Source organism: Berghia stephanieae, chromosome 1, assembly GCF_034508935.2.
Source record: "Berghia stephanieae isolate SIO BIC M18660-M18661 chromosome 1, UCSD_Bste_1.3, whole genome shotgun sequence".
Lineage (NCBI taxonomy): Eukaryota > Metazoa > Mollusca > Gastropoda > Nudibranchia > Aeolidiidae > Berghia > Berghia stephanieae.
Window position 1 is genome coordinate 91,234,505 of NC_088360.1, and position 12,500 is coordinate 91,247,004.

At 36.0% G+C, this 12,500-nt stretch overlaps 1 protein-coding gene across 19 annotated transcripts in view; it reads left to right on the plus strand.

The window, feature by feature from the left end:
- The window catches only part of LOC144961638 (protein numb-like), a 75,596-nt gene that overhangs the window by 22,164 nt on the left and 40,932 nt on the right, over positions 1–12,500 (plus strand). For all 19 annotated transcript variants that reach the window (XM_078894848.1, XM_078894842.1, XM_078894836.1 and 16 more), the window contains 2 exons: positions 4,425–4,584; positions 5,903–5,977. In XM_078894848.1, coding sequence (XP_078750974.1) covers positions 4,456–4,584; positions 5,903–5,977 — 204 coding nt within the window. In that variant the 5' untranslated portion in view covers positions 4,425–4,455. The remainder of the gene's footprint in view (positions 1–4,424; positions 4,585–5,902; positions 5,978–12,500) is intronic.

The following is a 12,500-nucleotide window of genomic DNA, read 5'->3' on the forward strand; positions in this document are numbered from 1 at the left end:
GCAGTGAATGGTATTTTTTGATTAAACATACACAATGCGTGTTTATATTTGATTATTAAAGAACTGAGCGGCTTTATACCGGGGAGAAGTTTGGACAGTATGGTGCCATTTTATTATTGTATACGTTTAGCTGACGAGTTTTACAATTTGAACATACAGCACATGTTTCCGACTATCATATAATATAGATATTTGGGCTTATTTTGTATGATGATGTGTTTGGGGGTGGGGAAGTCCCAATAGCTCAATAAAAAAAAACCCCTAAAAACAAACAAAAACAAGACCAAAGAAAAAGAAGAAAAGAAAATACTCCACAACCCCCCCCCCCCCCCCAAAAAAAAAAAAAAAAAAAAAGACAAAACAAAAACAGAGACAAACTACAATAACAAAATAAAACAGAAAGGATTACTTATTTGTGTGTGTGTGTGTGTGTGTGTGTGTTTGTTTGTTTGTGTGTGTGTTACATTATTCATCTAGCGACGGGCTACCCTTGTGGTGTACTGTGAAAAAGATGTCCAGAAGAAATCTGGATACTGTCTCAAAGAGCATGTAAATTTTATTCACTGAGACACTGCCTCCTGTTTGACGTAATCTCAAAACCATTTATAGTATATTGATTTACAATAACGATCTTGTTTTTGATGTCGCTGTTGTCGTCGTTGTTGATGATGTTGTTGATGATGATGAGGATTATGATGATGATGATGGTGGTAGTGGTGGTGGTGGTGGGGGTTAGCATTAGAAATAGGGCATTCAGGCGTGGGGAAGGGGTAATAGGGAATAATAACGACGTTACATATTAATTACAATCGAACTCTGGTCGTTCGATTTTCAATCAGGCGCTCTAACGATTGATTTATTGTCAACGGTCAGCCTGTTGGGTGTGAGTGGTAAAATATATCGTGAACGTATATATTTTTTACTTCTTCCTACATGAAACGTGATTGATGCGGTAACTAAGGACAAGCCCACACATAAGCCTTACATCGAGGCGGGGCAGGGTTACATCACCATTTATCCCACACTCCATGGCCAGTGGCGGTCACTGACCTCTGTCACGGCAAAGTCCCAACAGGCCAATGCCCAGTAAGCGAGCGCTCACGAGGCGTGTCACTCAACTCGCCCATCTCCTCTCCCCCCCCCCCCCCCCCCCCCAAATCTCATTCTTTCGTTTTGATATAGATACACTCATAAATCATTATATTGTTGCACTTCAAGGTTTAGTGATCAGACTGAAATACTCAAAACATTGCAAATGCTCGCTTATTGGATTTATTTTCTGAGTGGTATACCGCTACTTTTACAGCTCATATTGCCATATTCAGATGAAATATACACATTCTATATTTTTTATTTAGGCCAGAAAAGCCCAAGCCGGAGTGCAGTACCGGGTTTGATGTAATTTTTGACAAGTTGGGGGGGGGGGGGGGTCATTCATCATAATCGAACAATATTTACAATAATATATATATTTTTAAAAGTTTATCTTTAGACAGATTGAAAATGAGAATTGTGTCTTGTCGAAGAACGGCTTTATACAGCCCCATATTGGCTCACGTACGTACGACTGTCTTGAGTCGCGGTCGTCGTTAATTACAATTATCGCGTCAGATCGATGAGGTTAGACGGACTTTCCTGCCAATACCATTAATGCTGCCGTACTCGGGAAAAACCCACATTTGAAAATTTGCCCAGAAAACTCGTCCTTCAAATATCTATTGATTTAAACGACCCTCATCTTGGCAAAAACTCTCAAACCTGGGACTTCGCGAAGTCCCAGATTTGAGAGTTTTTGTCAAGATGAGGATCATTTAAATCGATCGACATTTGACGGACGAGTTTTCTGGCAAAATTTCAAATACGGGTTCTTCCGGAGTACGGCAAAGTGAATACTACAGGATAGGCCGGTGATGACCAAGAGTGACGTTATTCTCTGAACATTAATCTGCTCCGTGAAGTTATTTTGCTTCTTGTGAGAGGCATCCATATCTTGATTAAATGTAGAATGTAAATAATATCGCATTTTAAAACCATGCTAATGAATAATGAATGAATAAACAAATAGATATTAAATGTATAAATAAATAATTTAGATCAATGAATGAATACATTGGTAAATAAATGAAAAACTTGATATAAATAATAAACATAGATGATTTTGTGTCTTCTGATAGACATCTATATGGTGATTAAAATTAGAATGTAAATAGTATCCTATAAAAAATGAATGAATAAATTAATAAATGAACAGCAAATAGATAATTAAATAGATAAACGGACTGAATATATAAATAGATAATTAATAATAATAATAATAATAATAATAATAATAATAATAATAATAATAATAATAATAATAATAATAATAATAATAATAATAATAATGATAAGAATGGATATAATTTCTATAGGACATAATCATGACGATGTCATGCTCTATGTGCTTTACATTGGCAACAATATTATGACATAAAATCAAATATTTATAACAATAATATAATTACACACATACTATAAATTGACACATACAAATAAAACTGAGATAATACAATACATTGAAAGGCGCTATGCAAGATATCTATCATAAAATAAATGATGTTTTAATCTAGATATTTTAAAATAGTGATGTTTGGTGCATCTCTTACTGATTTGGGGAGAGAGTTCCAAACTTTCAGGCCTGAATTATAAAAAGATTTTTCTCCATACGTTTTCAATCGTGCTTTATTGACACAGAGTTTAGTTGTATTCACTTGTGAACGGAGTGACACGGACGGTTTGTAGGTACTTAAATATTTTATGAGGTAAGATGGGGCTTCCTGGGTTATATATGTAAAGCACAACACGACACGTTTATATTTAAAACGTCATTGAAAGCCAGTGAGGGTTCATATTGTAAAGGAAGTGAGTGCACAAGTCTTTTTTTGTTTTGTTACCAATCTTGCAGCGCTGTTTTGAATTATCTGGAAATGTTACCACACGTTATTCCAAAAAGTAGAGAATGACAATATTCTCGTCGAGATAGACTCAGTGTTGTGACAAGTGACAAAAAGTTAAATAAATAAATGAATAAATAAATAAATAGATAAATACGAACATTTACTTATTGTATGTCCATGGATTTGCAATGCCCCATGCGCTTCACAGTGATTCGTTTAATCCTCACAGCAGGCCGTATTGAACTTAATATATTTCCATTTCAGATAGTACAAATCTGGTAGGCATCCTTTTTGTACTAAAATAATTACACTATTCGTCATAGTAATTAGCCAGGTATCAATTCACGCATGAGTTGATGTAACAAAAGTATGATCAGTCCCATGCTTAGTAAACACTGGTCCCATGGCTTAAACAGCTGTTGGATAGGTCTATCCCAAATTACTTTCCGCCAGATCTAACAGACCCAGCTACCCAATCACTGCTGGGTGGACAGGGGTTCAGAAAAAAAAATCTCGACTGCACCGGGATCGATCTCGGTCGGTCCTTTTGTGTGCTGAAGCGAGTTGTCTACCAACTGAGCTATCGGGACTCCCAGGCCTACCTTGCAGGTGTTTATCCCGTTCTCTGTAGCGTGAAAGTAAAATATGTGAAAAAAAATTGGTTTCTACCCACTTTAAAAAAAACACAAAAAAACAAACGATTAGACCAATTGGGCCCTGATTATTATTATTATTATTATTATTATTATTATTATTATTATTATTATTATTATTATTATTATTATTATTATTATTATTATTATTATTATTATTATTATTATTATTATTATTATATTATTATTATTATTATTATTATTATTATTATTATTATTATATTATTATTATTATTATTATTATTATTATTATTATTATTATTATTATTATTATTATTATTATTATTATTTTTAACCCGCTGTCTGTAGTCGTCTTACAAGGTTCCCACCAAGTCGGGAATTCTTGAAAAGTCGGAATTTTAATTTTGAGAAACATTCGTGGAAATACAGTCGAGAGAAAAAAAAATGGTCTTGAATTTTGCATTCAGGTCGGGAAAAAGTGTGACAAATGCTTGATTTTTGCAATCAAACAGTTTCAACAGTTAATGCGTGTTTTTTTTTTTTTGGTTTTTTAATTTTTTTAAAATTTATTATTATTATTTTTTACTAATGCTTCTGTAACATATCGCTAGGTGAAGGGGGCTTGTCGGAAGTATAAGTGTCTCACCTTGTGCTTTTGTAATTACCATCGGGCTCATTCCGCGATTTTCTAATAGTATGCCCCGTTGTCCAATCGCGTGGACGCGGACAGGGGACACGACCGAAATTAATTGTTAATTCGTTACAGTTTTAATCAATTGTGTGGTATATATCCAAATGTGCAACTAAGTACAGAGTATTTCAAGTAAATTTTATTGTATTAACCAATCATCTTATTTAATCCTTCTACTTCTAGGAGTAAGCGGTTCCGCCGGACCAGGAACATAATGCAGAGCCTGCGTCGCCGCCTCAGTTTTCGTAAGAAGAAAGACTCAGTGCCCGAGTGTTCCAAGCCACATCAATGGCAAGAGGACGAAAAGAAAGTCAGGGACGGGACTTGCAGTTTTCAAGTTCGGGTAAGTAGATTATAACTAACACGGAGGAGATGTTTTGTAGCTTACATTTTAATTCCTTTTCACAGGAGTTCAAAAATTGATTGGTATTTAGTATTACACCGAAAACTCAGTTTTCACGGAAGTCCCTATTTCCGGTGTACAGAAAACGGCTTTTTGAAATCTCCGGGCTGTCAAGTTTTAATGTTTCTAAGGCCTTGTACGATTTATTAGTGTTTTATTTTATTTTTAAAATTTTGTTTAAAACATCGAACCCTCTCGAGAGGCATCGAATTAGGGTATTTGGTTTATCTAACACGAATTCCAAAGATAGCTCAAAACGCATTGTTTTTTTACCCAAATATTCTGGATGATTTGGTCCCAGTGACATGGTAGCACATTTGAGATGTACCGTCTCGTGACATTTTAGTAACTCATTATGCTTTTATCAATATGATTTAATGTAATTTCAAAATTTATAAAAATGCAATTCTGATTATTTTGGCTTTAAATTCCGAGTTCCATCGCTCGGATGAATGTATTATTCCAGAATTTTGTCCGGTAGTTTTTAGAAGCGGAAGTTGATTGGACGGGATCGCACTCAACATTTTTTATTCCCGGCGGATTTTTATCTAGTAGCCATTTATTTTTTATCTCCTAATCCCTTCAAGAAGAAATTTTCGCTGCTGTCGAAATGTTTAGTTCTTTTTCTTCCTTCTCCTTCTCTTCCTCGCCTTCCTTTACATTTATCTCCTCCTTCACCTCCTCCCCATCCTCATCATGCTGCTGCTGTTGACATTCGTTCGTTCATTCGCTTATTTATTTATTGCTTGATTTATTTATTTATTTACCTACTTACTTATCTATCTATCTATCTAACTATCTATCTATCTATCTATCTATCTATCTATCTATCTATCTATCTATCTATCTATCTATCTATCTATCTATCTATCTATCTATCTATCTGTCTGTCTGTTTGTCTATCTGTCTGTCTGTCTGTCTATCTATATATCTGTCTGTCTGTCTATATATATATATATATATATATATATATATATATATATATATATATATATATATATATATTATTTTAATATTTACCACAATGTTGTGGTAAATATTAAAATAATAATTCGCTCCATTGCTACATGTCGAGCACTTTTCGTACCATATTTGTATCAAACACGATTCAATATATATATATATATATATATATATATATATATATATATATATATATATATATTATATATATATATATATTTGTTTAAATTTTTTTTTTTTTAAATTTTTTTTTTTTTATTTATTTAACTATCTGTTCTAATTCGTTTGTCTACAGTACCTTGGTTACATTGAGGTTTTCGATTCAAGGGGAATGCATGTATGCGAGGAGGCCGTCAAAGCCCTCAAAGCTGTAAGTATGACTAGAATGGGTTTTTTTCTCTCTCTTTCGAACTAGGCAGTTTTATATTGATCTAGCACTTCTTTTTCTTTCTCTTTTTTTGAACATAAATTTGGCTGTGCTGAAATTTTTTTTGTTTTTTTTTTTGGGTGGGGAGGGGTAGAATTTGACACAAAGAGAGATCAAAAGCTGTGATTAGTTACGAAAAACAATCCAAACTGATAGTCCATCATCTGGTACTAAAAACTGTGTACAAGGTTCGTAAATTGTACACAAATGTTCGCCACTTTCAAAACCTTTAAAATTTTACCAATAATCCAAGAGAATTGGTTGAAAACCGTATTTTTATTCACCTTTTAAAAATAATTTAGTATTGATCTATTTTTCTTTTTTTGTGTTGTATGTAAGTGTGTGTGTGTGTGTGCGCGTGTGTGTGTGTGCATGTGTGTATGTCGAATATTACAAAAACGACTATTTCGATAAATCGTCAATAACATCTTGGCAAATTTTGTAGGAGAGCAAAGAAATAATTTTTTCTTCTTACACTTGTATTCTTCCAGACAGTTATTTTCCACTCACTCCGCCTGGAACAAATTAGAATTACGTGTACGAATAAGCTAAAATTAGTCATTTTTCAACCCAAAATAAGTTCCCTAAGAAGGAATATATTTTTAGTTCCTTCCCCTGTGTCTCCTCCCTCTCCCCCGCCCATCTATCTATCTATCTATCTATCTATCTATCTATCTATCTATCTATCTATCTATCTATCTATCTATCTATCTATCTATCTATCTATGTGTTTCCCCCCATCACCAACCCACCCATCTTCATTTCTCTTCGATCACCTTTGAGCCCCTTATTTTATCTCAAACCCAATTTCTCCTCTTCCCATTCATCCATCCATTTTTCATACTGTCCGTCCATCAAATCAATTCATCCGTCAATTAGTTTCTCCCTAGACGGCCAATGCGGACATGCCATGCCATTTATAGAGACGAACAATGAGAAACAACAATAATGATGTAGCGCCTTGGAAACATCGGACAGAATAAACGAATGAAATAGATATAAAAATCGATTGATTTGCTAAATAACGCATTCCCACGGATTTTCAATTCTCAGTGCAATTCATAATGCTTCATAAATTTTCTCCTTAGCATTCCATTTGGAACCCGATTTCGTTTTCATTCAGTTCAAGTCGGCCCTGAAACAAAATAAATTAATAAATTAATTAATTAAAAGGAAAAAAAGAATAGAAATTGCACAAACAAAATATTCGGCCATGTCAGACACTCGTTCACCCCACGAGTTGAATTTTGTGAAGTATTTTAACTTCCGTATCCAAAGGGTAGTGGTAGTGGTGGTGGTGGTGGTGATAGTAGTGGTAGTGGTAGTGGTAGTAGTAGTAGCAGTAGCAGTAGCAGTAGTAGTAGTAGTAGTAGTAGTAGTAGTAGTAGTAGTAGTAGTAGTAGCAATGATGATGGTGGTTTTGACGATGTTTCCTTTAACAAAGATGATTTTTACGACGGCGATGTCAGTCATTGCGATATATAATAGTAACAACTACAGCAATCATTGTATCTATTAACTACACGAGAACGATGACATTCGAAAGTTTTCTCAGTACGGAGATGATATCCACTAAGGAAAAAAAAAAAAAGAAAAATTCTTGATCTTGGTTGCATTTCGACATTTGATAACCACGAAAATAATGTACAATTTATATCCAGAGTGTTTATTGCAGAACAATGACCGAAGTCGAAACATAAAAATCATAAGGGGTCTAAAGCCAACATTGCGATAGACTAGCGTACTATCCAAAGGATAGCAAGCAATTGTTCGTTTCACGCCGGGGTAAACTCCGGCTCCATGGGCCTGAAGGACTACTACTACTACTGCTACCACAACTACTACTACTACTACTACTACTACTACTACTACTACTACTACTACTACTACTACTACTAATACTACTTCTACTACTACTACTATTACTACTACTACTACTACTACTACTACTACTACTACTACTACTACTACTACTTAAGCCAGCATCAACAATGAACATTTAAAACGAGACACGAAGCCTGTAAGGCGCTTTATAATTAATTTATTTTCGAGAGACAACATTGGTCCCGCTCAGGTATCATTTTAGAGGAAAAAATATAGAAAATTTTGCATTTTGAATTGAAGTTTCTATTCTACTATTTCATTAATGAGAAAATATGAATAGATAAATAAATAAATAAAAATAAATAAATAAATAAATTATATTTAAATAAATGAATGAATAAATAAATGAACAAACATGATTTGTCGTTATACAGAAGATTGCAGCCACTGTACATTCATTCAACACGCTGAGTATTCAAATCGATGGATTACGAACGCTATTACTATTAGCCCATGTCTTGATACCACTTTATTCTTAGGGAATAGGGAAACGACCAGCCAGCAATCATTACGACTCTCTCTCTCTCTCTCTCTCTCTCTCTCTCTCTCTCTCTCTCTCTCTCTCTCTCAAATACACACACATACACACACACACACCCTCTCTCTCTCTGTCTATCTCCCTCTCTCATTTTCTCTCTCTCTCTCTCTCTCTCTCTCTCTCTCTCTCTCTCTGTGTGTCTATATACCTATCTATCTATCTATCTATCTATCTATCTATCTATCTATCTATCTATCTATCTATCTATCTATCTATCTATCTATCTATCTATCTGTCGTATGTCTTTCTTTCTTCTTACTCTACCACAAGCAAAAATAAACACAGCTTCCCTTTTTTCCCCCTTTCCATCCTCTTTACATTCATACTTCTCATCTTCTCCTGTTCGTTTCTAATCTCTTCCCCTTCCTCCTCCCCCCCCCCCTCCTCCTCCTCCTCCTCCTCCTCCTCCTCTTCCTCCTCTTTCTTTCAAGACGACAACTATACTACAGCTACCAATGAGTGTTACTTCTACTGCTGCTACTGTTGCTGCTGTAGCTGTCTTCATAAGACTTATTTTTTTCTTATCGTTTCTTTAGCTCCGGTGTAGCACGCCAGAATGACTCTATCGCCAAAAAGACTCTAGAGTTGAATTGGCGTACGCGAGACAGACTCTAGAGTTAGTCTCGCGGCCGCGAGACTAATTCTACAGTGTGCCTCGCGTACGCCAATTTAACTCTTAGAGTCTTTTTTTTTTGGTAGAGTCATTTTCGCGTGGTGCACCGAAACTACCGTGTCAGCACTAGATTTTATAATTTTATTTTTGGAAATACTGTGAATTCATCTCTTACTTTGTGAAGCTGTTGTTTTGTACTTTTTTTTAATTAAAGAAAAAAATATTTTGTCGTTAATAAGGAAAAGTCAAATTTTAGGATGGTTTCAAAAAAAGACTCTAGATTTAAATTGGCGTACGCGAGACAGACTCTAGAGTCTTTTTTTGGTAGAGTCATTTTCGCGTGGTACACCGGGTCCCCCCCCCCCCCCCCACCCCTCTCGTTCTTTTTCTTTCTTTCCCTTTTCTTCTTCTTCTTCTTTCCTATATTCTTCTAAAATTGTGATTCTATTTTAACTCAGGTCATCCGAGTCATCTCCAATGTCAACCCAACAGTTACTGGGTATCTGGATCAAGTAGATCTGGCGGGAAATACACTGCGAAAAGTCTGCATCCTATCCAAAACCTTTCAAGGGTTGTCATTTTTGCATCGGTAAATTTCGGCTCCATTGACTATATAGCGCGGTTATGTGGTCTTGTGGTCGGTATGGCACTCGCTTTCTGATGGGAAGATCCTGGGTTCGAGCCTCGCTCGGCGCACAGTTGAGTCCTTGGAAAAGGCTCTTTACTCACATTTTCACACCGTACTCAGGTGTAAAATGAGTAACTGACCGTCTCAGGCCCATGGCTCGTTATACATATTACGTGTTGCTGTTGGTCAGGGACCATTTGTAAGGTGCGTTGCGCACGTTTAGTGGAAATTGCGCTATAAAAAAGCTCAGGTTTTGTGGGTTAAAAAATGTTATGGTGTAACATGCAAATACGATAAAACAATATGATATGCAACTTGTTTCACAACACATAGCACTGTAAATAATTTTAATCTTATTACATCTCAGTGTTGACATAATAATAATAATGATAATAATAATAATAATAATAATAATAATGATATAATAATAATAATAATAATAATAATAATAATAATAATAATAATAATAATAATAATAATAATAATAATAATAATAATATTTGGTACCATCATGACAGAGATAGCACTCTGACTCTCGATGGTTTTCCTCCACAATCGCCACACATGACGCCATGAGGATGATGATGATGATAACACACAATCCTACTAAATTGTGTTATAATATTGTATTATACACATGTAAGATGCCCAATAAGAAAAGCGATCGATGCCCGCATAGGCCGTGTTGCTATCGCCATTCACATCGTTATGTAGATATTTCCGGGTTTTTTGTTTTTGTTTTTATTTTATTTCTACATATTATTATTATTATTATTATTATTATTATTATTATTATTATTATTATTATTATTATTATTATTATTATTATTATTATTATTATTATTATTATTATTATTATATATTATTATTATTATAGATTTATTGTTTTTATTTTCGGATGGTATTGAGGAGAGGAAGGGGTTGAGAGTTTGGGATTCACCGGATGCCTAGTGAGTGATGTGGAAATGTGTGTGTGTGTGTGTGTGTAGGGGGGGGGGGGGGGGGGGGGGGGGGGGGGGGGGGGAGTTATGATGGATAAGAAATCAAATCATTTCCTTTTCTTCTCTCCTCGGTATTTTTTTCTTCTCTTTTGATTTCTCGCCTCGTTGCTTCAGAAATTCTTTCATATCGACTTCTGATTACTGTAGTTTGTGTTTGTAAGAATAGAGCGGAATAGAAGAAACTGGCTGATTCCAGCCATTAATAAGCCTCGTATAACGTACGTATTGGCTACTTATGATGTAAACATTACATGCACCATCTTAGACCAGAATGTGTACGACTGATGGAATAGGACATGGGCATACGAATTTACTTCTCAAGAGAGAATGGTGGAGAGAAAGAAAAACACACACACACACACACACACACACAGAGAGAGAGAGAGAGAGAGAGAGAGACAGAGAGAGAGAGGGAGAGAGAGAGAGAGAGAGAGAGAGAGAGAGAGAGAGAGAGAGAGAGAGAAGGGGGGGGGGGGGTAAATATTCCTTCTCAGCGGGACTTATTTTAGGGATGAAAAATGACTAATTTTAGCCTGTTTGCTTCACGTAATTCTGATTTGTTCCAGAGGGTAATAAAGTGCTGGCGCGCACGATGAGGAAATTAGAATGGGGAGTGGGTGTCGCGATGGTGGCCTGGACGGTTATATAATATTTGCTCACCTCTTATTATGCCATGGACACGTGGGGGGGGGGGGGGGGTAAATCGGGAATGGCATATTAAGTCTTTGGAGTCGTATTTTTATCATTGTGACTTTATTTTTATGACAGAAAAAAAACCCAAAAAACACAAAAATAACACTAAAAGAAAGAAAAAACAAAGAGAGAGAGAGAGAGAGAGAGAGAGAGAGAGAGAGAGAGAGAGAGAGAGAGAGAGAGAGTGTGAGAGAGGTTCTCTTGACTCCTCCCTGATCCCCTACAACTGTAATGCCATGTGTATGTGTGTGTGTGTGTGTGTGTGTGTGTGTGTTGGGGGGGGGGGGAGTTGGAGGGGAATTTCCCCTCCTTTATCGTTTTAACTCTCATATTTGCTGACAAGTTGGGGGTCATCCTAATCGGTAACCATTTGAAGAGTATAATGTGTTCTCTGGTCTAAATATACAATTGAAAATATTTTGTTTTGTTTTTGTGAACAGGCCTCGGGGTGGGGGATCTGATTTATCGCTTGTGAAAACGGGATCGCTCTTCCTAGTGAGGCCATAGTGTCCCCGAGAGATAGATAGAAAGAGTCATATAGATAGATAGATAGATAGATAGATAGAGAGAGAGAGAGAGAGAGAGAGAGAGAGAGAGAGAGAGAGAGAGAGAGAGTAATCCTTCAGAGCCATCTGAGTTAAGTGGGGTGATACATAATATGTATAAAATGCCTTATGCAAGGTCACTATGACGGGGCTAGAGTTTTCCGACCCCGGTCACCCTTCCGTTTACTGATCACACTGGACCTTACTACAGGGATGGATAGACCTACTTACATAAGAATAACACACAAGACTTGCGGATGGAGAGATGGGGTTACGAAGCGAAGAAAATACAATTTATTATCAAACGCCAAACAGTGAAATTCAAGCAGTATATTTTGATTAACGACTGATAAAGCAGCTCCATTTTGTTGTTGAATTGACATACACGAACATGAAAGCACACATATACATGCATGCACACAAACAATAGCAGCAACACACGCTTCCAGAACAGAAGAGAGAGAGAGAGAGAGAGAGAGGGGGGGGGGGGGGGGGGGGGACGGACGGCAAGACTATGCTCTGTGTGTGTGTGTGTGTGTGTGCGTGTGAATGAATGAGATAGAT